The sequence below is a fragment of the Salvelinus alpinus genome, chromosome 8 (genome assembly GCF_045679555.1).
Source record: "Salvelinus alpinus chromosome 8, SLU_Salpinus.1, whole genome shotgun sequence".
Taxonomy (NCBI): domain Eukaryota; kingdom Metazoa; phylum Chordata; class Actinopteri; order Salmoniformes; family Salmonidae; genus Salvelinus; species Salvelinus alpinus.
Window position 1 is genome coordinate 17,745,735 of NC_092093.1, and position 24,748 is coordinate 17,770,482.

A 24,748-nucleotide genomic window follows, 5' to 3' on the forward strand; every position below is an offset into this window, starting at 1 on the left:
GTAAACTTGGAGCTTGGGGACAGTAGATATTTCCTTTCTGTAAACTTGGAGCTTGGGGACAGTAGATATTTCCTTTCTGTAACCTTGGAGCGCGGGGACAGTAGATATTTCCTTTCTGTAACCTTGGAGCTTGGGGACAGTAGATATTTCCTTTCTGTAACCTTGGAGCTTGGGGACAGTAGATATTTCCTTTCTGTAAACTTGGAGCTTGGGGACAATAGATATTTCCTTTCTGTAACCTTGGAGCGTGGGGACAATAGATATATCCTTTCTGTAACCTTGGAGCTTGGGGACAATAGATATTTCCTTTCTGTAACCCTGGAGCGTGGGGACAGTAGATATTTCCTTTCTGTAACCTTGGAGTTTGGGGACAATAGATATATCCTTTCTGTAACCTTGGAGCTTGGGGACAATAGATATTTCCTTTCTGTAACCCTGGAGCTTGGGGACAGTAGATATTTCCTTTCTGTAAACTTGGAGCTTGGGGACAGTAGATATTTCCTTTCTGTAAACTTGGAGCTTGGGGACAGTAGATATTTCCTTTCTGTAACCTTGGAGCTTGGGGACAGTAGATATTTCCTTTCTGTAAACTTGGAGCGTGGGGACAGTAGATATTTCCTTTCTGTAAACTTGGAGCTTGGGGACAGTAGATATTTCCTTTCTGTAACCTTGGAGCGTGGGGACAGTAGATATTTCCTTTCTGTAACCTTGGAGCTTGGGGACAGTAGATATTTCCTTTCTGTAAACTTGGAGCTTGGGGACAGTAGATATTTCCTTTCTGTAACCTTGGAGCTTGGGGACAGTAGATATGTCCTTTCTGTAAACTTGGAGCGTGGGGACAGTAGATATTTCCTTTCTGTAAACTTGGAGCGTGGGGACAGTAGATATTTCCTTTCTGTAACCCTGGAGCTTGGGGACAGTAGATATTTCCTTTCTGTTACCCTGGAGCTTGGGGACAGTAGATATTTCCTTTCGGTAAACTTGGAGCTTGGGGACAGTAGATATTTCCTTTCTGTAACCTTGGAGCTTGGGGACAGTAGATATTTCCTTTCTGTAAACTTGGAGCTTGGGGACAGTAGATATTTCCTTTCTGTAACCTTGGAGCTTGGGGACAATAGATATTTCCTTTCTGTAACCTTGGAGCTTGGGGACAATAGATATTTCCTTTCTGTAACCCTGGAGCTTGGGGACGGTAGATATTTCCTTTCTGTAAACTTGGAGCTTGGGGACAATAGATATTTCCTTTCTGTAACCCTGGAGCTTGGGGACGGTAGATATTTCCTTTCTGTAACCTTGGAGCTTGGGGACAATAGATATTTCCTTTCTGTAAACTTGGAGCTTGGGGACAATAGATATTTCCTTTCTGTAACCCTGGAGCTTGGGGACGGTAGATATTTCCTTTCTGTAACCTTGGAGCTTGGGGACAGTAGATATTTCCTTTCTGTAAACTTGGAGCGTGGGGATGGTAGATATTTCCTCTCTGTAAACTTGGAGCTTGGGGACAGTAGATATTTCCTTTCTGTAACCTTGGAGCTTGGGGACAGTAGATATTTCCTTTCTGTAACCTTGGAGCTTGGGGACGGTAGATATTTCCTCTCTGTAAACTTGGAGCTTGGGGACAGTAGATATTTCCTTTCTGTAACCTTGGAGCTTGGGGACAGTAGATATTTCCTCTCTGTAAACTTGGAGCTTGGGGACAGTAGATATTTCCTCTCTGTAAACTTGGAGCTTGGGGACAGTAGATATTTCCTTTCTGTAAACTTGGAGCTTGGGGACAATAGATATTTCCTTTCTGTAACTTTGGAGCTTGGGGACAATAGATATTTCCTTTCTGTAACCCTGGAGCTTGGGGACAGTAGATATTTCCTTTCTGTAAACCTGGAGCTTGGGGACAATAGATATTTCCTTTCTGTAACCTTGGAGCTTGGGGACAATAGATATTTCCTTTCTGTAACCTTGGAGCTTGGGGACAATAGATATTTCCTTTCTGTAACCCTGGAGCTTGGGGACGGTAGATATTTCCTTTCTGTAACCTTGGAGCGTGGGGACAGTAGATATTTCCTTTCTGTAAACTTGGAGCTTGGGGACAGTAGATATTTCCTTTCTGTAACCTTGGAGCTTGGGGACGGTAGATATTTCCTTTCTGTAACCTTGGAGCTTGGGGACAGTAGATATTTCCTTTCTGTAACCTTGGAGCTTGGGGACGGTAGATATTTCCTTTCTGTAACCCTGGAGCTTGGGGACAGTAGATATAACATTTCTGTAACCTTGGAGCGTGGGGACAGTAGATATTTCCTCTCTGTAACCTTGGAGCTTGGGGACAGTAGATATTTCCTTTCTGTAAACTTGGAGCGTGGGGACAGTAGATATTTCCTTTCTGTAACCTTGGAGCTTGGGGACAGTAGATATTTCCTTTCTGTAACATTTCTTGTTTTATCAGAGGATAGAAAAGATTGCTGATTATAAACCCTCCCACTGAGCTAGTATTTATAGAAATGGACTGGGGCGACGGTTCTCTTGGCTCTCTGACAGCGCTGACAGACCACTGTGGTAAACACACACAGTCAGACATACTGCCTGGTTAACTCTCCTCCTCTCCTCCTACATTCACCCGTCTCAATGATGTTATACAATTTGTGTTGTATATGCTACAGTTCGGTTATCACATCCTTTCCATGTGCCATGTGTATCTTTCTCGCTATAGCTTTCTATCTTTCTCCTTTTATCAGCTAAAAATATGTTTTGGGTGATAAACTCCCAAGTCCCTGATGGGAGTGAATCTGTTTGGGTAACACATACTGTATAACCTCCATCAACTTACAGTATAACTGGACCTATTTGGATATTATGTAAATCAGACATGCAGACAGACCCTCATCAAGGTGAACGCTTTTGATTGACAGGCTGATAAAATATTAAATCCCAATCGTCCTACTAGTGAAGAAGCTTCATTCCATTTGATTGGATCAATTCCATTCGATTGGACCAAATCAATTTGATTGGATCAATTCCATTTGATTGAAATAAGAAAAATGACACCTACAATAGAGGTTAAATCCAGGGGGTTGAGATTTTTTCTCCAGTATAGATCTAGAGAACTAGAATGTAGCCCTGGGTTTCAGTCAACCTCATATACTAAATGTTCTAGTGGCTTCCATAATAGTGGTAAATTACTACAATTATATGACAAATAACAGGAGTTCATCATGAACATCATCAGCATCAGTATTTCATCATGTGTACCATTACTCTCAGTGCATTATCAGCATGCATGGCATTCAAGGGTCATGCTTTTCCTGTCATTCCAGTCAGTAGTCATTCTTGTGTTGGGTGTGTGAGAGAGAGAGAGAGAGAGAGAGAGAGAGAGAGAGAGAGAGAGAGAGAGAGAGAGAGAGAGAGAGAGAGAGAGAGAGAGAGAGAGAGAGAGAGAGAGAGAGAGAGAGAGAGAGAGAGAGAGAGAGAGAGAGAGAGAGAGAGAGAGAGAGAGAGAGCAAAAGAGAGAGAGAGAGAGAGAGAGAGAGAGAGAGAGAGAGAGAGAGAGAGAGAGAGAGAGAGAGAGAGAGAGAGAGAGAGAGAGAGAGAGAGAGAGAGAGAGAGAGAGAGAGAGAGAGAGAGAGAGAGAGAGAGCGAAAGAGAGCGAAAGAGAGAGAGAGAGAGAGAGAGAGAGAGAGAGAGAGAGAGAGAGAGAGAGAGAGGGAGAGAATGGCTCACGCATGCCATGCTGCTACTGATCTACTCTACAGACGTCAGCTTGTTTAGGTTGTCTAATGGTGTATATTTACATGCAGATGAGGAAAATGTTAAGCAGTCTTGGAATCTTACAGTGGCTATGACAGTAATAGTAACTATAGTGGCTATGACAGTAATAGTAACTATAGTGGCCATGATAGCAATAGTAACTATAGTGGCTATGATAGTAGTAGTAACTATAGTGGCTATGATAGTAGTAGTGGCTATAATGGCTATTATAGTAATAGTAACTATAGTGGCTTTGATAGTCTGGCAAGAGGAGAATGGTGCTGTTCTATGGACTCTTATGTAAGTGTGCAAACGAGAAGTTTGCTTGGACGAGAAGGGTACTTGGAGAATGGTGCTTGGAGAAGGGCTCTGCTAATGAGTTTTGACCTGGTCTGAGTGGAGGAGAGTTTGGTTTGCGGATGGATAGGAGGCAAGACATTTGGTGGTTGGATGTGTTCAGGGGTCATAGAATGTCCTGTCTAGCATTACTAGTTAGGGACAGTAAGTGTTTGGACATTTTGTGGGCAGTAATCAGCTTGGCTATTATGCTGCTGAGGGGAACTCGGATACTCTCTACACACTGTATAGGCTAACAGTGCATTGTTGTTAACAACCTCCATGCACTGTTCTGACACCCTGGTTCAGCGTAGGCTGTGACATATGGGCCTGTGGGGAGCTCCTGAGCCGAGCCTGCGGATGGCGCAAAGGATTCTGGGATATGTCTGGAGGCCTGCCCGGAGGATCACTAGAGCGAGACCCATGAGGACCTGAGGCTCCTGTCAGTCACTTTGTGTGTGTGTGTGTGTGTGTGTGTGTGTGTGTGTGTGTGTGTGTGTGTGTGTGTGTGTGTGTGTGTGTGTGTGTGTGTGTGTGTGTGTGTGTGTGTGTGTGTGTGTGTGTGTGTACAGCATGCGTGCGAGACAACATGTCTTGTGTGTATGTGTGTGTGTGTGCGAGACAACATGTCTTGTGTGTATGTGTGTGTGTGTGCGAGACAACATGTCTTGTGTGGATGTGTGTGTGTGTGCGAGACAACATGTCTTGTGTGTATGTGTGTGTGTGTGTGTGTGTGAGACAACATGTCTTGTGTGGATGTGTGTGTGTGCGAGACAACATGCCTTGTGTGTATGTGTGTGTGTGTGCGAGACAACATGTCTTGTGTGGATGTGTGTGTGTGCGAGACAACATGTCTTGTGTGTATGTGTGTGTGTGTGTGAGAGACAACATGTCTTGTGTGGATGTGTGCGTGTGCGAGACAACATGTCTTGTGTGTATGTGTGTGTGTGTGCGAGACAACATGTCTTGTGTGGATGTGTTTGTGTGCCTGTCTTATGCCGTCATGGCCTCCTTGGTTCAGGTTGAGTCATTGAGCGTGGAGGTAAGAGGTCAGAGGTTAGAGGTTAGAGGGGAGGAGTCAGTCTGGTTAGAGCTGGAGAAGACTAGCGCACTACTGACCACTATGACGCCACTTGTACCCTGGTTTTAATGGCAGGCAGGCAGGCAGGCAGCACCTACTTGTTACAAGGACAGGAGCAAAGACCACAGAATGCTCCTAGATCGTTCAAATTCTTTTCTGCATCCTTCATGTCCTTATTGATTTGGTCCATTCCCTCCTCGATGCGCTCCATTTGCTCTGATTAAACACAAGTAATTTATCCCCCACAGAACGAAGCACGTGAGAAGAAAAGGAAACAAAAGAAAGAAAGGAGGAGAGAAGACAAAGAGAAGACAACAGATTCAGACAGTCACTGTGACGAAAGGAAAAGAACTGGACGCCACCACATAGTGAAGAACCTTTGGGCTCGTTGGGTCAGTACCTACTTGTTACATGGACATATGAAAAGGCCACAGCATTTCCCTAAATCTTTTAAACTTTTCTCGGCCTCCTTCATGTCTTGGTTAATATGGTTCATGCCATCTTCAACACGATCCAGTTGTTCTGGTCAGGACAAAGGGATGACAGCAGTGGAATGAATTTTATTGACTATGACAGAAATATATGAGTCAGGAGGAGCATTGAGCTGTGTGTGAGTTTCTATTGAGAGCATCAGTACACTGGTGTAACATGAGCTGGATCTTCAGAGTACTGGGGACTGATTCAAGTCATGACTGAGACACTCCGTTTCCATACATCATTTTTATATACTCATTTCATTTTACGTACACAAAAGCACCTATTTATTTGTATTACAGAAACTTTTATTTATTTACTTGAATGTACATACTATTTTTATTTGGGATGGAAGTGGATGTTTGTTGTCAAATGTTCATGTTTGATAGGGACCTTCTTATTTAAGTCTTTTAGTGTTGGAAATGATGTGAAATAAATATTAGTGGTTTAAATAGAAAATGTAAAGATATAACCCTGCACAACGTTCGCCATGGTTGTAGCTTCATGGAAACTTAGGGCAAATCTGAAATCCTACCGATTCTACCCTACAGTATCCTTCCCCTAGGAAATTCTGTATGCCGTTCATGGGCAGTGGGGTCTGGACCTGGTGAAGGTAGCTGGGTGGGTCCTATTGATGTGGTGTGGGGCAGGGTTGGGTTGGGTTGGGGTAAATTCCATTGTCAATTCAGCAGAAAGTTCATAATGAATGGAAAATTGACAACATTGTTTATGAGGATTTTTTTACTCATTAATTTAATTTCACTTTTATTTAAATCAAATTGTCATTAAATTAATGCATTTTCAATTTAATTATCTGCAGTAAATTTATTGAAAATGGAATTGACCACAGCCCTGGTGTGGGAGGGGTGCCCCCCAGGTAGGTGGGGGATGGACAACTCTGGGGTCGTGGTTTAGGAGACTGCGTAGGAATTACGTGCAGTATGTGTTATAGTGAGATGAGGTTGGAAGGTAGAGTAGAGAATGTCAGGAATACAGTCAAGGCTAAGCCCATTGACACTGTCCACCTTTGTAAAATCCCTGGCATGCTTTTGTACTGTACCAACAACTTAGTCATGTGACCTTTACTTAAACAGAGGAGAAGAAGAACGTAAAATGGAAATAATACATTTATTTGCCAGTGGAACATTACCCGACCCTACATTTTCCATCCAATTTTCTTTGTTATTTAACTTTGTGATTAATTCAAACCTTGTGCACTGCATCAGCCTCAGGCTTCTCCAATACGACACCATCAATAAGCGGAGGTCAGAGGGCAGCTAGCCAGGCTTAGAGACACCTCAGCAACTAGCGAGCCGTCCAAATGGGCTTTGTGGAGGCAACCCTGGAGCAGGTTGACGCTTATTGTCATGAGTCTTGTCCTTGAGGCAGAACTACACGATTTCCACTAGATGTGCCAGCTGCAAAGTCAAAATTGTCTATATTATAAAAATGAATGATTTTGTTGTGCTTTTTGGACTTAATTTAAAGTTAGGGTTAGGCATTATGGTTAGCAGTGGGGTTAAGGTTAGGGTGATGTTTATGTTCCAGCTAGTGACCACTCTGCAGAGCTGCCTCCAGAACAAGATTCATGATTTAAAAACGCTTCCCTGTAACCTTGGATGGATGGATTGCAGAAGGGGAGAGATAAGTTGATAGAGGGATGACAAAGATATAGAGGGATGACAGAGATATAGAGGGATGATAGAGATACGGAGTGATGACAGAGATATAGAGGGATGACATAGATATAGAGGGATGACAGAGATATAGAGGGATGGTAGAGATATAGAGGGTTGACAGAGATATAGAGGGATGACAGAGATATAGAGGGTTGATAGAGATATAAAGGGATGGTAGAGATATAGAGGGATGACAAAGATATAGAGGGATGATATAGATATGGAGGGGTGATAGAGATATGGAGGGATGATAAAGATATGGAGGGATGATAGTGATATGGAGGGATGATAAAGATATGGAGGGATGATACAGCTATGAAGGGATGATAAAGACATGGAGGGATGACAGAGATATGGAGGGATGATAAAGATATGGAGAGATGATAAAGATATGGAGGGATGATTGAGATATGGAGGGATGATAAAGACATGGAGGGATGGTAAAGATATGGAGGGATGATAGTGATATGGAGGGATGATAAAGATATGGAGGGATGATACAGATATGGAGGGATGATAAAGATATGGAGGGATGATACAGATATGAAGGGATGATAAAGACATGGAGGGATGGTAAAGATATGGAGGGATGATAGTGATATGGAGGGATGATAAAGATATGGAGGGATGATACAGATATGGAGGGATGATAAAGATATGGAGGGATGATACAGATATGGAGGGATGATACAGATATGGAGGGATGATAAAGATATGGAGGGATGATAAAGATATGGAGGGATGATACAGCTATGAAGGGATGATAAAGACATGGAGGGATGACAGAGATATGGAGGGATGATAAAGATATGGAGGGATGACAGAGATATGGAGGGATGATAAAGACATGGAGGGATGACAGAGATATGGAGGGATGATTAAGATTTGTAGGGATGATAAAGATATGGAGAGATGATAAAGATATGGAGGGATGATTGAGATATGGAGGGATGATAGAGATATAGAGGGATGATAGAGATACGGAGTGATGACAGAGATATAGAGGGATGACATAGATATAGAGGGATGACAGAGATATGGAGGGATGATTGAGATATGGAGGGATGATAAAGGAATGAGCAGATTACCGTGAGTCTGTAATTAAGGACCTCGGTCGTGGGCTTTCCCCATTAGGATCTGATCACAGCAGTCGAACCAGCCAATCAGAAGGCTAGATTGAGGCTAATGCCTTCCGGCAGGACAAATATGTCCTCTGGTCAATCCAAGCACAACAAACCAGTGGTAATGCCAATAACCCACTACGCACACACTGGTTGAATCCATGTTGTTTCCAAGTCATTTCAATTAAATGACGTTTAACCAACGTGGAATTGATGTCTGTGCCCAGTGGGAAGGTTCAACTGAACCAGGGTTTAGGCCATGTTATTAGTTTCTCTATATAACATTTGTTATTGGTCACTATCATGTGTGCATTCTTCGTCTGCTTTATAGAGTAACAAGACTTTAAGGAATATGTCTAGCACAGTAGTCCTTTAGTGGAGTACAGTATGTGTTAAACATGTTGACTTGTCCTGTTTGTTTCTGTGTGGCTACGTCTGTTCATGACATGTCATAATACAGTGCATTCACAAACTGCATTTAACCAGGGATGATACAAAAGTGTGTTCAATTGTTAGTGTGTAAATACATGGAAGAATGAGAATGAATATTGTCGTTAAATCGATCCTTGATTTACTTCCCCAACTCTGAGACAGAACCGGTTTTATCACTACACCTTTGACACGTTGGCCTACTGTTCGGTTGGTGGCCTTTTAGGGACAAACCTCCATGACTGGAAGAATTCACCCAAATTATGGATAAGTGGGCTTCTCCAATTCAACTTTTGGCACAGAAGTATAATGGAGACTTAAATATAGTAAATAAAGGGTGGTTGTTGCGGTGTTTGGCCTGAGAATGTTTTGAGGTATACTTGTCGTCTTTGGGGTACGAAACCAGAGAAAAGCTGTTAGCGAAGCGAATGAAAAACTGTTAACGAATCCAAAGAAAACATGTTAGCAAAACCAAAGAATATAAGTTAGTGAAACTAAGGTAATTAAGTTAGCGAACCAAAGAAAATATGTTAGCACACCAAGAACAAGCAGTTAGCAAACAAAACCAAAAGTTAGAAAACGGAAAAAAAAAGAGTTGTTAGTTTCTTCGTCAGGTTTCAAACGAATTGTTGACCTGCAGTGGAATTCATAATAAAGCATTAGGGCAGAAATTAAAAAAGATGAAAATCATTGTTTCAAAGGGGGTAGTTGGAGAAAACCTTAGTTATGAACTGGCATGTAATGGATAAGAGCAAGTCCACAGGAAACAATTCAACCATCAAGAATATCTACATTTGTTTGTTTACATAAACGTCTAAAAGATAACCATATGAGTTTATTCTAACTCATCCATATATCTGTCTATTTCAATGTACAAAGCACTTGAAAATAACTCAAGTTGAAATATACGGTAGAATCTGTCGTTCTAGCTAACTACTTCAAAACATGCACTGTTATGTTATTCATAGCGAAACATCAGTTACAAGGCTGGGAACGTCGTCCCATTGGGTTTCCCTTCCGGAAGACATCCAACACTTACCTCCTTGCTCGTCCAGCATAACCAAGGTCCTGATACCAGCATCTTTACTCTACTCCCCAATAACCACCGCGGAGAGAGGTGAAGAAGGAAGGGATGAATGGAAGGAAATAAAGAGAAAGAGAGAGGTCAGATCACAAAGGGCGGACATGGACGCCTTATAGAATACACATTAGAGTGCAAATGCAACATGATTGGAAAACAGGAAGAGACCATCAGAATAAAACCCACCTCAAGCCTTAGACAAAGTTAGACCAAGGTCTTGCCATTTGCTCAACTTAAAATCTCTCAAGAAACAGTAACATTGTCCGAATCGTGACAGCCTGAGAATATTTGCATATTCTAACCGTTTCTGGTGTGATTTTAAACTGGATTGGCCAACCTGTGTGTCTTTGACTTTGCTGTAATGGTTAGCGCTTCGGGTTTTAATGTTGTAGGCGTTTATGTTTAAAAATGTAGATATTGAGGGAAAGTGGCGTCGCCTGTTACCCTCCTGTGAGAGGAAGTGGGGTAGTATTGATCAGGTTCAGAGGTTATAAGCCAGGGAACATTAACCCTTTGTTTGGTATGACACATTATAAATAGCTGACATTCAAAGACGATTGATAAAAAATATCCTAAATGAAAAGCTTTACATCAGATTGAAAGTTGATAATAATGCCAAAATCGGGCTTTACGCCTATTTACGATGCAGGCACCATCTTTTCTCTTACAGCAGACTGTACACTGCTATTCTATATCTGTGTAAGATCATTTCACCAATCCCAGCTGTGGATTACAGTGCACTTGGAGACCTTGGGGTTCTGAAACTACATGAATAGCCAGCCCAAACCACTCTCCGCAGGGTCGGTAGAAAACTACATGAATAGCCAGCCCAAACCACTCTCCGCAGGGTCGGTAGAAAACTACATGAATAGCCAGCCCAAACCACTCTCCGCAGGGTCGGTAGAAAACTACATGAATAGCCAGCCCAAACCACTCTCCGCAGGGTCGGTAGAAAACTACATGAATAGCCAGCCCAAACCACTCTCCGCAGGGTCGGTAGAAAACTACATGAATAGCCAGCCCAAACCACTCTCCGCAGGGTCGGTAGAAAACTACATGAATAGCCAGCCCAAACCACTCTCCGCAGGGTCGGTAGAAAACTACATGAATAGCCAGCCCAAACCACTCTCCGCAGGGTCGGTAGAAAACTACAAGAATAGCCAACCCAAACCACTCTCCGCAGGGTCGGTAGAAAACGACATGAATAGCCAGCCCAAACCACTCTCCGCAGGGTCGGTAGAAAACTACATGAATAGCCAGCCCAAACCACTCTCCGCAGGGTCGGTAGAAAACTACATGAATAGCCAGCCCAAACCACTCTCCGCAGGGTCGGTAGAAAACTACATGAATAGCCAGCCCAAACCACTCTCCGCAGGGTCGGTAGAAAACTACACGAATAGCCAGCCCAAACCACTCTCCGCAGGGTCGGTAGAAAACTACATGAATAAGCCACAACTGCAGTGTATAAATTATTCTGTAATTTAGCATTCCACTTCCCAGAGAAATCCCAAGTTAGTTAATATGACTCCCAGGGGAGTCTTCTTGGCACAATCGAATACGATCCCCATAGTGCACTGCACTGAACCCCTCATCTAGGCTCAGCTTGGCTCGATACTATCACCTTATGCAAACCGTATGGATGGAAATGGATACACCTGGATTCCATCATTATGTATTTGGAAATGCAGATCCATTTTTGTTTGTATGAAAAAGAGAATTTTCTCACCTAAATCTTATGACGACAGAGAGAGAGATAATCACTTTAATCAAATAGAATCTGTGTTCTGGACCTGTGGGGTGATACACTCTTATCGCTAATCATCTGATTAATCATCGCAGTCTAACCGTCCCTCTCTTCCTCTCTTGCTCCCTCTTTCCATTATCCTCCATTTTCTCTTTTGTCAGACAGTCCCTCCCTCTATCTTCACCGACACTTGTCTGTTTGTCACGTCCGAGGTGCTGTTATTCCTCCCTCCCTCCCTCCCTCCCTCCCTCCCTCCCTCCCTCCCTCCCTCCCTCCCTCCCTCCCTCCAGTGATGACAGGGTGGTGCTGTGCTGTGCTATTCGGTGAGATATATGAACTGATGATCAATATGACCTTGAGATATGCAGCACAAGGCTGTCATCAGAGACCTGTTCTCTCCCTCCCTATCCCTCTCTCTCTCTCTTCTGATCTCTCTCTCTCGCTCTCTCTCCTGATCTCTCTCTCTCCCTCTCTCTCTCTCTCTCTCTCTCTCTCTCTCTCTCTCTCCCTCTCCCTCTCTCTCTCTCTCTCTCTCTCTCTCTCTCTCTCTCCCTCTCCCTCTCTCTCTCTCTCTCTCTCTCTCTCTCTCTCTCTCTCTCTCTCTCTCTCTCTCTCTCTCTCTCTCTCTCTCTCTCTCTCTCTCTCTCTCTCTCTCTCTCTCTCTCTCTCTCTCTCTCTCTGATCTCTCTCTCTCCCTCTCTCTCTCTCTCTCTCTCTCTCTCTCTAGCTCCTCTGATCTCTCTCTCATCTCCACTCTTCTTACCAAGATAACATTTCAAAACTCTCAACACTGTTATTTTAACACTGTATTAGTAGGACTCATACGTGCACTGTAAAAGTTATACATTTAACACTCTCCGAGTTAAATGTGCTCCAGTAAATTTGCTGTGCCAGGCAGATCCTGGTTCTGTGCATGCAAGAACACACAGTGCATGTCTTACCCATGTCAATACCTCGCACAGCTCGGCATTGTATTCTGGCTTGGCGTTGTGAACACTGTAAGTATGAATAGTGTCTTTCTCTTACCTCTTCCACCAGTTGTAGCATACGACGAGTGCTCTCCAGTGACTGTGGACAGAAAGGAGAAGAAACATTAGAACTGGAAAGCATCAGAAGACATGACAGATATGACTGGAGGTTGAGATGCAGTTCTAGATAGCACCATATGGTCCACTCCAGATAGCACCATATGGTATACTATAGATTGTACCATGTGGTATTCTCTAGATATCACCATATGGTATACTATAGATATCACCATATGGTATACTATAGATAGCACCATATGGTCTACTCTAGATATCACCATATGTTTGTTCGTGAAATATAATTGCCTAAAATTGTAACTGGAATCGATTACCAATCCAATCAAAATGATAATCAAAATGATACTGTGGCGGCAGGTAGCCTAGTGGTTAGAGGCAGGTAGCCTAGTGGTTAGAGGCAGGTAGCCTAGTGGTTAGAGGCAGGTAGCCTAGTGGTTAGAGGCAGGTAGCCTAGTGGTTAGAGGCAGGTAGCTTAGTGGTTAGGAGGATTGGTTAGGAGTGGTTAGGAGGATTGAGTTCCAATCCTCTCTGCCAGTAACAGCTAGTTTTCAGTTTTGCCATTCCCACTCAGACCACTCCCAGACAGTCTTGCTTGAGAAATTGCTCTTCGCTAAGAAGCTATTTTTGTTTCTTTTTGACCATTTGGATTTAAAACAATCACAGTAAGATACTTAACTGCTACCCATAAATGATTGATATTGAGATAAAAATTATTGCATTGGACCTTTAAGGTTAAACTAAAAATATAATGTTGCGTATCAGTAGGGTGAATTGTTACAATGACCATCATGGAAATAACAGAACTCTGATGTAGCTACAGGGAGTCGGTTATAAGATATAACAGAACTCTGATGTAGCTACAGGGAGTCGGTTATAAGAAATAACAGAACTCTGATGTAGCTACAGGGAGTCGGTTATAAGAAATAACAGAACTCTGATGTAGCTACAGGGAGTCGGTTATAAGAAATAACAGAACTCTGATGTAGCTACAGGGAGTCGGTTATAAGAAATAACAGAACTCTGATGTAGCTACAGGGAGTCGGTTATAAGAAATAACAGAACTCTGATGTAGCTACAGGGAGTCGGTTATAAGAAATAACAGAACTCTGATGTAGCTACAGGGAGTCGGTTATAAGAAATAACAGAACTCTGATGTAGCTACAGGGAGTCGGTTATAAGAAATAACAGAACTCTGATGTAGCTACAGGGAGTCGGTTATAAGAAATAACAGAACTCTGATGTAGCTACAGGGAGTCGGTTATAAGAAATAACAGAACTCTGATGTAGCTACAGGGAGTCGGTTATAAGAAATAACAGAACTCTGATGTAGCTACAGGGAGTCGGTTATAAGAAATAACAGAACTCTGATGTAGCTACAGGGAGTCGGTTATAAGAAATAACAGAAGTCTGATGTAGCTACAGGGAGTCGGTTATAAGAAATAACAGAACTCTGATGTAGCTACAGGGAGTCGGTTATAAGAAATAACAGAAGTCTGATGTAGCTACAGGGAGTCGGTTATAAGAAATAACAGAAGTCTGATGTAGCTACAGGGAGTCGGTTATAAGATGTGTTTCTTTAGAGGCACAAAAAAACACAAAATCCCAAATGATGCACAATCGTGACAATACTGTGCAAACAATACATTTAAAAGGTTTGGAAGCATTACTGAACTTGTATTTTAAATACATTTGCATTTAAATAAGATTAAAACAGTGCTTCTATTTATCAGTATCATTCAAACTGTTGTAAACCATGTCGTAAAATAACTGCATATACTCTACATTGAAGGCTTGGGATCAATTTCACAGCCCCCTTTTCAACCTATTCTACTGTTGGCCAGCTAGCAAGCTAGCGAGCGATAGCGGCATGCTCCAATTTTCTCTCTAAATAGAGATCATTAAGCATGTGGCTGTGAGGCTCTGGCTGTACTGGGGCTGTGGGGTTTCTGTGGGAGCTGTGATATCTTATCCCTTTTGCATGGCTGCAGCTCGGATCCGCTCTGTGAGGCAGCTCACTGCACTGCTGAGCCCCCGGGGGTGGGGGAGGGGGGTGGGGAGAGGGAGGTGACACAGCCCGGGCTCACAGGCTGAGCCTCAACGCTGTAACGTTTACAGTCAGCCTCTCTTCTACAGTCATCTTCTCCCCCACCCCCATCAGAAACCAAGTGACCACCACTATACTCTGAATCTCAGAGATACAGCTTCAAGATGGCCGTTGTGTAAGAAACGTCTCAAGGTGAGATGTTGTTTAGCATTAGCGACGTGATTGGACAGAGAGAGAGAGGAAACTGTGATTGGAACCACCATTGTATGTCCTGGTTGTGTTGCATGTGTGTGTGAGTGTTTAATATTCTGCTCAGCTGTGAAAGTGTGAGTCATCGGAGAGGCGGGAGAAATGTGGGCTAGGCTGCTGCAGGCTAGTACTGAGGCACACACACACACACACACACGTACAAACTAACACACACACACTTCACAGTTACATAAGACTGGATGCAGTTGGACACTCCCTCCACCTGACACACAGACCCTGGCATTGAGCAGCCGATGAGGCCAACAGCACATTACCCTTCTCTATAGGAACTGGCTGCTGCTGCCAGGATGAGGTCATCTAGCAGGCTATCTTATGGTAATGTGTGACACTGTAACGTGTCACTTTAGGTGGAAGATGTATTTAACTGGATCTGTGGATTTTATGTCAAGTGGAGAGTGAGGAATGAGTTTATCATCAATTCTACACCTTTTTATTCCAAGGTCATCTTTTCATATTTGTTTTACGTGTAGTGGTTGCATATGCCTATTTCTGGATGATTTTCTGTGTACTCCCTGAAGGCTTGAGTGTCTCTCACGTGCCTCTAAATCTGTTGAAGATGTGGTAAACAGTAGCATGGGTAGGGGTTGTGTTGCTCACCTCATCTCCAAGCTGGTCGGCGCGTTGCTGCATATCCGACAGCTCATTGCGCATGTCCAAGTCTTCAGCCATGGCTACTGGCTGTACGGGGTGGAGTTGGTCTCCAACGGGAAAGAATAGATCCTACTGGGAGGCCGGGGAAGACTAGCGGAGGAAAGGAGACACAAAACAACACATGTTATCATGCTAAGCTAAAGAACGTCTTTAGCACGCTAAGCTAGAAACATCATTTAGTCTGCTAAGCTAAACGACAGCCTTTAGCATGCTAAGCTAAACAAGTATGTTCCCAGTGCTAAGGTTACGTTCCAATTGACATACTAGAATACCACTTAGAATGCGTGCCAAATACATTGCTTCAGTGCTAGTGTAGATATTTGTGTCTTTTTAGGAAGGGTGCTATATCATGTTATTTTCTGAGATGTGTTTTGCCCAATGCCACAGTAATTAACCTACACATCAAAAGTGAATCTACCCACCTCCCCCCCAAAACAGGTGTGTTTTGTTTGATCACATTGTCTCTATTTTCTTGGATCTCAGGCGAATGAACGGCAGTCGCTTTCCATCTGCAGTCCCTGGCGCAGTTAGAGCCCAGTATAATAGAGGATTAGTGACTGCAACAGCATTTGTTCCACTGAATGAAAAGGAAGTGCGCAAGTCATTGATGTTTGCAGAATGATGGCAGTCTTAGAGAGTCAAGTCGAAGGGATATTGTGGGTTGGCTAGCTAGCCCACTGGACACTGTAAGCCTGTGCTGTGTTTCCCTGTAGACCAGAATCATTAGAGGTTCAATCATACAGTAGACAGCAGTGGAGGCTGCTGAGGGGAGGACGGCTCATAATAATGGCTGGAATAGAGTCAATGGAATGGTATCAAAACACATCAAAGATGTGGTTTCCATGTGGTTGATACCACTCCATTGACCCCATTCCAGCCATTATTATGAGCCGTCCTCCCCTCAGCAGCCTCCACTGTCAGACAGGGGTTTGATCTCTCCTCAGTAGCACCCACTCACATTCACTGAGGGGCAATCGTATCGGTATACATGTCACAGAATATATGTACCCTTCACAGTAAGGTTCCGCTGATTACTATAATAAATCATCTTTACAAGGGTTACCTAACAACCTAACAACATCGAAATCACCAACGTTAAAGGTATGTGTAGTAGTGTACAATATTATGTGTCAGAGAGTGTATCATCGTTCGTGACAAGGGATTCTAGATTCTATTCCATATTCTGCCCCCCAGATCGTTCTGTTCCCTTGCAGTTGGAGCCTACATGTGTCTTGGGAATCTCACAACATCTGTGATTGTAACAAGCGCCACATCTTTAATACAGCAATCTTAAAGATGTATTACAGTAATCAGTAATCTTTCGTACAGTATCATAAATCCATCTTCCTCTTGGTAACTGACTAGGTCATATACTGTAATATATGACTCCTACATACAGATATACATATTCTCATGCAGAAGTGACCATATTATCATGTTATTAACAAAATACAGTATCACTCATAACCTTTTTTACAGCCACGGGAGAACTATCCCACTGGGCACAAACGTAAGTTCAATGTCTAGTTTTGATTTACATTTGGTTGAGTTGTCAACTAACGTGAATTCAATGTGAAATCAACAAAAAATGTCACTGTCTTGTCATTGGATTTAGGTTAAAAGTTGGGTGAAAAGAAGATTAAATTCCTTTACGTTGATGACTTTTTTCAAATCCAATCAGTTTTCCACCTTGATTCAACATCATCACATTGAATTGTTTTGTTGAAATGACGTGGAAACAATGTTTACAGTATGTTCGCTTTCCTCCCTCCATAGCTTTTCTTTAGACGTTTCCTTCCCCTGCATGGCTAAACACGACCAGCAGCCATCTTGGATTACAGAAATCTCTTACCGACTGGGCAGCAGCAGAAGCAGTGCCTTTAAAATCAAATTAGATTGAAAAACAGGGCATCAAAATGTGTTACCAGAGAAAGAAAGGCTTTCATCTCAAACACAAACAGGCCGGCTTCTCTCTCTGGAGCCCCTCAAGGCTGCCTGTTATCCCCTCTGCAGTTTACCGCTGAAACTAGCACATCAATCAGTCCTAAACTGAGGGGTGCAGAGGGCAACTGAAAACATGCCATCAATTAATAGAATTTTATTTAATCAACCTATTGAGTCATATTATTTAATCCGGCTATTAATTGAACGTTTTCACAATGGACTAGAGATATGTGTGTGTGAACCATTTAGATTCTGATCTAAAGATTCCATTTAGTTTCTGATCTAAAGATTCCATTTAGTTTCTGATCTAAAGATTCCATTTCGATTCTGATCCATTTAGATTGAGATCTGATGAGACCGTTGTCATTCTGAGTGTGAACTACAAGCCCGGGGTTTTTCACCTGTCTTGGACATTGTGAAGACGTGATTCATGCTGAAGGAGCATCCACTAGGGTTGTTGTCACAGAAACATGGATACCACTTGGAGACATATGTCATAACTAGTTGAGACTTTAAACACAGCTAGGACACAACCTGGCCTACGTACTGTATATGCTACAGTACATATACTCCTCCTTACTATGTAGAGAGCTTGAAAGCACTTGGAAAAACCCTATATAAAAAAGCACTATATAATTCCAATCCTCTGACTTCAAATATATGCATAACACAAGAGAACAATATCTAAGGTATCATGTGAAAATCTATTCAACTGAATTACTTATTTGCAGTGCAAATAGACGGGAATCTAAGTGGGAATCAGCAGGTAATATTCAGATAACACAAGGAACTCTATTCAATCTGTAAAGCGTTACAGATAGCGTGCTAGAAATGTAAAGGTCATTTCCTGTTGAGCCGAAATCTGCAGAGTTTACCGTGAATGCAGTCTCCTCTAACATGAGAATATTACATTTTCATCATGCTGCAACACGATACGGATTGAATAGAGCCCGAGGTAAACATGCTGCTACACAATCAACCTACAAATCTGGACTACAGAATCAACACAATCAATGTGAGGGTGAACGGTCCACGTCCATCTGCACTGACAGATAAACAGGAAGCTTTATGTTACCCTCAGATCCAGCAGAGAGAGAATGGGTTTCTGTCATGTTAACAAGGTCAGACACATTTACTGATTGGCTCAGCTAATTTACTATGATTTACTGTCTTCTGTTTCCCTCTGACAGCTGCCAGACATCTGCCTCTGAGACAGACACGCTGCCTTATTCTCTACCTTCCTTGACCTCCTTCCCCTCCCTCCCCTCTTCAAGCCCATCCACTATCTAATCTATCCATCTACCTCCCTCTTTCTCTCCAAACCTCATCCTATACCTCCTTCTTTCTCTCCAAACCTCATCCTCTACCTCCCTCTTTCTCTCCAAACCTCATCCTCTTCCTCTCTCTTTCTCTCCAAACCTCATCCTCTACCTCCCTCTTTCTCTCCAAACCTCATCCTCTACCTCCCTCTTTCTCTCAAAACCTCATCCCCTACCTCCCTATTTCTCTACAAACCTCATCCTCTACCTCCCTATTTCTCTACAAACCTCATCCTCTACCTCCCTATTTCTCTCCAAACCTTATCCTCTACATCCCTATTTCTCTCCAAATCTCATCCTCTACCTCCCTCTTTCTCTCCAAACCTCATCCTCTACCTCCCTCTACCTCCCTCTTTCTCTCCAAACCTCATCCTCTACCTCCCTATTTCTCTCCAAACCTTATCCTCTACATCCCTATTTCTCTCCAAATCTCATCCTCTACCTCCCTCTTTCTCTCCAAACCTCATCCTCTACCTCCCTCTACCTCCCTCTTTCTCTCCAAACCTCATCCTCTACCTCCCTATTTCTCTCCAAACCTCATCCTCTACCTCCCTATTTCTCTCCAAACCTTATCCTCTACCTGCCTCCCTCTTTCTCTCCAAATCCAAAATACTGGTGATTGTTTCATTTGGGATTCGTAGGAAGCTCCAAATATCTGCAGAGGAAGCATAATATCATTTAAAAAAATTCTGTGGAGATGTTTTCCAGTGTCATCCTCTTATTGATGATTCTAACACACGTCAGGTTCTCCACCACTGCTCCATGCAAGCCACTGCTAGGCCTAACTGACTATTTGTCCTGATACAAGCTAAGACAAACTCTCTCGCTCTCTCGCTCTCTCTCACACACACACACACACACACACACACACACACACACACACACACACACACACACACACACACACACACACACACACACACACACACACACACACACACACACACACACACACACACACACTATAGGGAGTGTTTAACTGAGCTTTGCTGACTATAGCATAATTTCATTATGGCAGCAGACAATATGTTGTTAAATGTTTTATATGACAGCTCTTACATTTCCCAAGGTAATAAACACTGTGTACGCTTCTAGCTGACTAAAGACTTATTCATAAGATATTAAAGAGGAATTAATAAGATATTAAAAAGCAGTTAACCAGTTAATGCATCTGTTACTTTTACAATTTCCACATTTCAAAACGTAACTGTCAAAGATACTGTATTATATAACAGGCACCCTTCATAGACTATATGGCTGAGCTACAGTCAGGCAGCTATAATCACTGCAGGTCCAGTAATGAAACTTATTGAGATGGCTTCATTCGAATTCCCCACACGTTCCCTTATCTTATGAGGCGGCCATATTTCATGCCTTGTCCAATCACAGAGTACTTACAGAACGCCCTCCCTACTCCAACCCCCACCCCCACCCCTGTCGGCTGGCTCTCCCTACTCAAAACCCCCACCCCCACCCCTGTCGGCTGGCTCTCCCTCGTGTGCCTGCAAATGATCTCGCCTGGAAAACCTAAAATGACTGTACACGTATTCATCAAATAAAGACCCTGCCTGGTACAGAACCACAAACACATTACCGTGCTGTCTGAAATCAAAATGAACGAGGGAATGAGAATTTCAAGGAGGTGCTTTAAATTCCTCAGGGATGCGTTCCGTGCCCTGATCGAAACTTCAGCTGAAGGTAACTGCCTTCGTCATTCATTCATTGGGCAGCAGCTATGTGGTTGACTCAAGCACTCAGACCAAACAGATGTTCAGTTAGACTGGCATTTCCAAACCTTACAGACAAACCGGCACATGGTCTGTTCTGACAATAGGCGGAATCATTGTTCTGCTCCAACATTTAAACAGAGAATAGCTCTTTGTCTGTGTGTGTGTGTTCGTTTGCGTGCGTGTTTGCGTGCTCACAGTGACCCTTTGTTTGCAACGGCTGCCATTTTCTCTTCTTCCTCCGGTTAATCTCAGTCTTTGCTCCAGCTAATACCACACACAGTATCCACCACAACACCATTTACACATCAATCTGTGAGATATTAGCCTATGGAATAAGAATGAGTCCTCTTTAAATCATCGTAAGCTAAAGAAGCATATTGTGAGGATGTTTTTGAAATCGGGTCATCTCTCTTCTAAAGCCCGTTGACATGGGAATATAAGGTAGATGACCCTGCTGTTTACACGGGGATATAAGGTAGATGACCCTGCTGTTTACACGGGGATATAAGGTAGATGACCCTGCTGTTTACACTGGGATATAGGGTAGCTGACCCTGCTGTTTACACTGGGATATAGGGTAGCTGACCCTGCTGTTTACACTGGGATATAGGGTAGCTGACCCTTCTGTTTACACTGGGATATAGGGTAGCTGACCCTGCTGTTTACACTGGGATATAGGGTAGCAGACCCTGCTGTTTACACTGGGATATAGGGTAGCTGACCCTGCTGTTTACACTGGGATATAGGGTAGCTGACCCTGCTGTTTACACTGGGATATAGGGTAGCAGACCCTGCTGTTTACACTGGGATATAGGGTAGCTGACCCTGCTGTTTACACTGGGATATAAGGTAGCTGACCCTGCTGTTTACACTGGGATATAAGGTAGCTGACCCTGCTGTTTACACTGGGATATAAGGTAGCTGACCCTGCTGTTTACACTGGGATATAGGGTAGCAGACCCTGCTGTTTACACTGGGATATAAGGTAGCTGACCCTGCTGTTTGCATTCATGACCTTCTCACACCACACAGGCTGTTTCAAAAGGCTGATTGTCCTCTCAAAATCACCTCTCTACAGTTGATTGTCCTCCGCCAATCCTCAATACAAACCACACACAAAAATGTGTACCTGCTTCTCATCCATCAATCAGTCAAATCTCCCTGAAATAGTCAGAACCAAAACTCATATTGTAGAGGTACTATTGAGGTAGTGTGATAACACATGTTTTCTGTCAATATGTTTGATTAAAGCTTGCGGTGCCAGAAGCAATGGAGCCAATGGAATAGTCCCAAAGGTGCAAACCGCGCCCATCTGCTGGCCCTTCAGAAAACAGCAACTAAATCAAATGCTCAACAAAGTACTTGAAAGAAAACAAATACTATCTCCCCATGTACTGCAGAGCAGAAGCCCTATCTCTCCATGTACTGCAGAGCAGAAGCCCTATCTCCCCATGTACTGCAGAGCAGAAGCCCTATCTCTCCATGTACTGCAGAGCAGGAGCCCTATCTCCCCATGTACTGCAGAGCAGGAGCCCTATCTCCCCATGTACTGCAGAGCAGGAGCCCTATCTCCCCATGTACTGCAGAGCAGGAGCCCTATCTCCCCATGTACTGCAGAGCAGAAGCCCTATCTCCCCATGTACTGCAGAGCAGGAGCCCTATCTCCCCATGTACTGCAGAGCAGGAGCCCTATCTCCCCATGTACTGCAGAGCAGGAGCCCTATCTCCCCATGTACTGCAGAGCAGGAGCCCTATCTCCCCATGTACTGCAGAGCAGGAGCCCTATCTCCCCATGTACTGCAGAGCAGGAGCCCTATCTCCCCTCTGACAGTGGCAGGCAGTCACGGCAGTCACCTCTGCGGTCTCCTTGTGTAGGGTTACGGTTAGGGCCAGGGAGGCACCCAGCTGGGCTGGTCAAAACTAGCTCATTCCCTTCCTCTTGGGAACATTAACTAACAGCAGACTGCCCGCGGAGGGCCTGGGAAATATGACAAGTGACAAGCCAAACACGACAAAGAGCGGCCGCCGCAGAGGTTGGCAAGGGACAGGGGGAGAGGGGAGAGAGGTGGGATGGGGGAGAGAGGTGGGAGGGGGTAGAGGTGAGATGGATGGGGAGAGGGGTGGGGGGAGGTGGGGAAAATAGTGAGAGGGGAGAGAAGGGAGAGAATGGGAATGAGAGGTTATGGGAGAGGCAGGAGGAGACAACCTGTTACGAGACGATAGATCTGTAGAGAAATTCTACTGTACCAGACACTAGAGCTGGGATATGATCTGAACCTACTGTACCAGACACTAGAGCTGGGATATGATCTGAACCTACTGTACCAGACACTAGAGCTGGGATATGATCTGAACCTACTGTACCAGACACTAGAGCTGGGATATGATCTGAATCTACTGTACCAGACACTAGAGCTGGGATATGATCTGAACATACTGTACCAGACACTAGAGCTGGGATATGATCTGAACCTACTGTACCAGACACTAGAGCTGGGATATGATCTGAACCTACTGTACCAGACACTAGAGCTGGGATATGATCTGAACATACTGTACCAGACACTAGAGCTGGGATATGATCTGAACCTACTGTACCAGACACTAGAGCTGGGATATGATCTGAACATACTGTACCAGACACTAGAGCTGGGATATGATCTGAACCTACTGTACCAGACACTAGAGCTGGGATATGATCTGAACATACTGTACCAGACACTAGAGCTGGGATATGATCTGAACCTACTGTACCAGACACTAGAGCTGGGATATGATCTGAACCTACTGTACCAGACACTAGAGCTGGGATATGATCTGAACCTACTGTACCAGACACTAGAGCTGGGATATGATCTGAACCTACTGTACCAGACACTAGAGCTGGGCGATATGGACAAAAATCAATTTTAAGATAAATTGACTGAATCAACACCATAACGATAAATAGTTTATAACAATGTCCACCAGTTTTTTATATTACCCTTCAAACTACTACTGCTAGTTTGAATGTAGTAGCTATCAATTGTCCCAACAATCACCCATATTAGCAAACTTAATTTTAAACTTCACATTTCTCTAGTATAGGCTACTTATCATAATGAACGATATCAGCTAAATGTCCACAATAAGTGGTCTGTTTGGTCGGTGTCGATCATTTTCAGTTTATTGTCCCAGCCCTACGAGACGTGTCGGCAGCCTGTTTTGAATTAAAAGCATGACCTTCCAGTTTTTAATGGACTGAGACGATAAAACCGTGTCGAGATGCAGAGGCACACCGAAACCTGCAGCAGATGCTTTTTTATGTTGTGATATTTGATGGAATTGAATCGCAAGGGGCACATTGAAGTACCCAATCCCCATCCCTGAAAGGAACATGCAGATACAATTACAGATGGTTTACTGATGCTGTGGTAATAGATAATCAAAGTGTTTTGTCTTAATCAATATTGATTTGTTTCATTATCCCCTTAATCATGTTTTTTTACTCTGGAATGTGTTTGTACTGTAATACAGCCTATTCAGATTCCTACCCCACAATGTTCCATTCAAACACGTTGATGTTCCAATTCCATAGATGTTCCGATTCCGTGAACACATTCATGGCTTATTTTTGACTGATTTATGGCAATTTTCCCCACATCATTTATCTGTGTCCCAAATGGATAGGCTGTCATCTGGGACACATTGAATTATGTGGGAAGAATTGCCATGAATCAGTCAAATCAGCCCCAAAATGTAATTTCTCCGTTGTCCTGCGACAGCAGCCTCAGTAGCCAAGAAGTGGCAGCATTAGAGGCTATTAAATATCTGAGGAGTCATAAAGACAAAGACATTAAAAAGCAATTAGCGGGCCCCCGGGCCAAGAAACACATTCTGACAAGACCCTCACTCACAATATCTAATAATAATAGCTATGTCTGAATGACATCGTATTATTCCCTAGTGCACTCATTGAATTACAGACAGGATCTCTAAGAGTGTACTGCTATTCTTCTTCTCTTCCTCTTCTTCTTCTGCCCAATCCCTCATGATTATCTTTACATTTGGTTAAATATTAA

At 43.3% G+C, this 24,748-nt stretch overlaps 1 protein-coding gene across 2 annotated transcripts in view; it reads right to left on the bottom strand.

The window, feature by feature from the left end:
- Positions 1-24,748, bottom strand: part of LOC139582653 (synaptosomal-associated protein 25-A) — a 49,477-nt gene that overhangs the window by 18,889 nt on the left and 5,840 nt on the right. The window contains exons 2-5 of one of the 2 annotated variants that reach the window (XM_071412848.1): positions 15,641-15,784; positions 12,710-12,751; positions 9,898-9,946; positions 5,254-5,371 (exon numbers count right to left, since the gene is read on the bottom strand). In XM_071412848.1, coding sequence (XP_071268949.1) covers positions 5,254-5,371; positions 9,898-9,946; positions 12,710-12,751; positions 15,641-15,712 — 281 coding nt within the window. In that variant the 5' untranslated portion in view covers positions 15,713-15,784. Of the gene's footprint in view, positions 1-5,253; positions 5,372-5,559; positions 5,678-9,897; positions 9,947-12,709; positions 12,752-15,640; positions 15,785-24,748 lie in introns of both variants that reach the window. The other variant, XM_071412849.1, reaches the window with a different exon arrangement.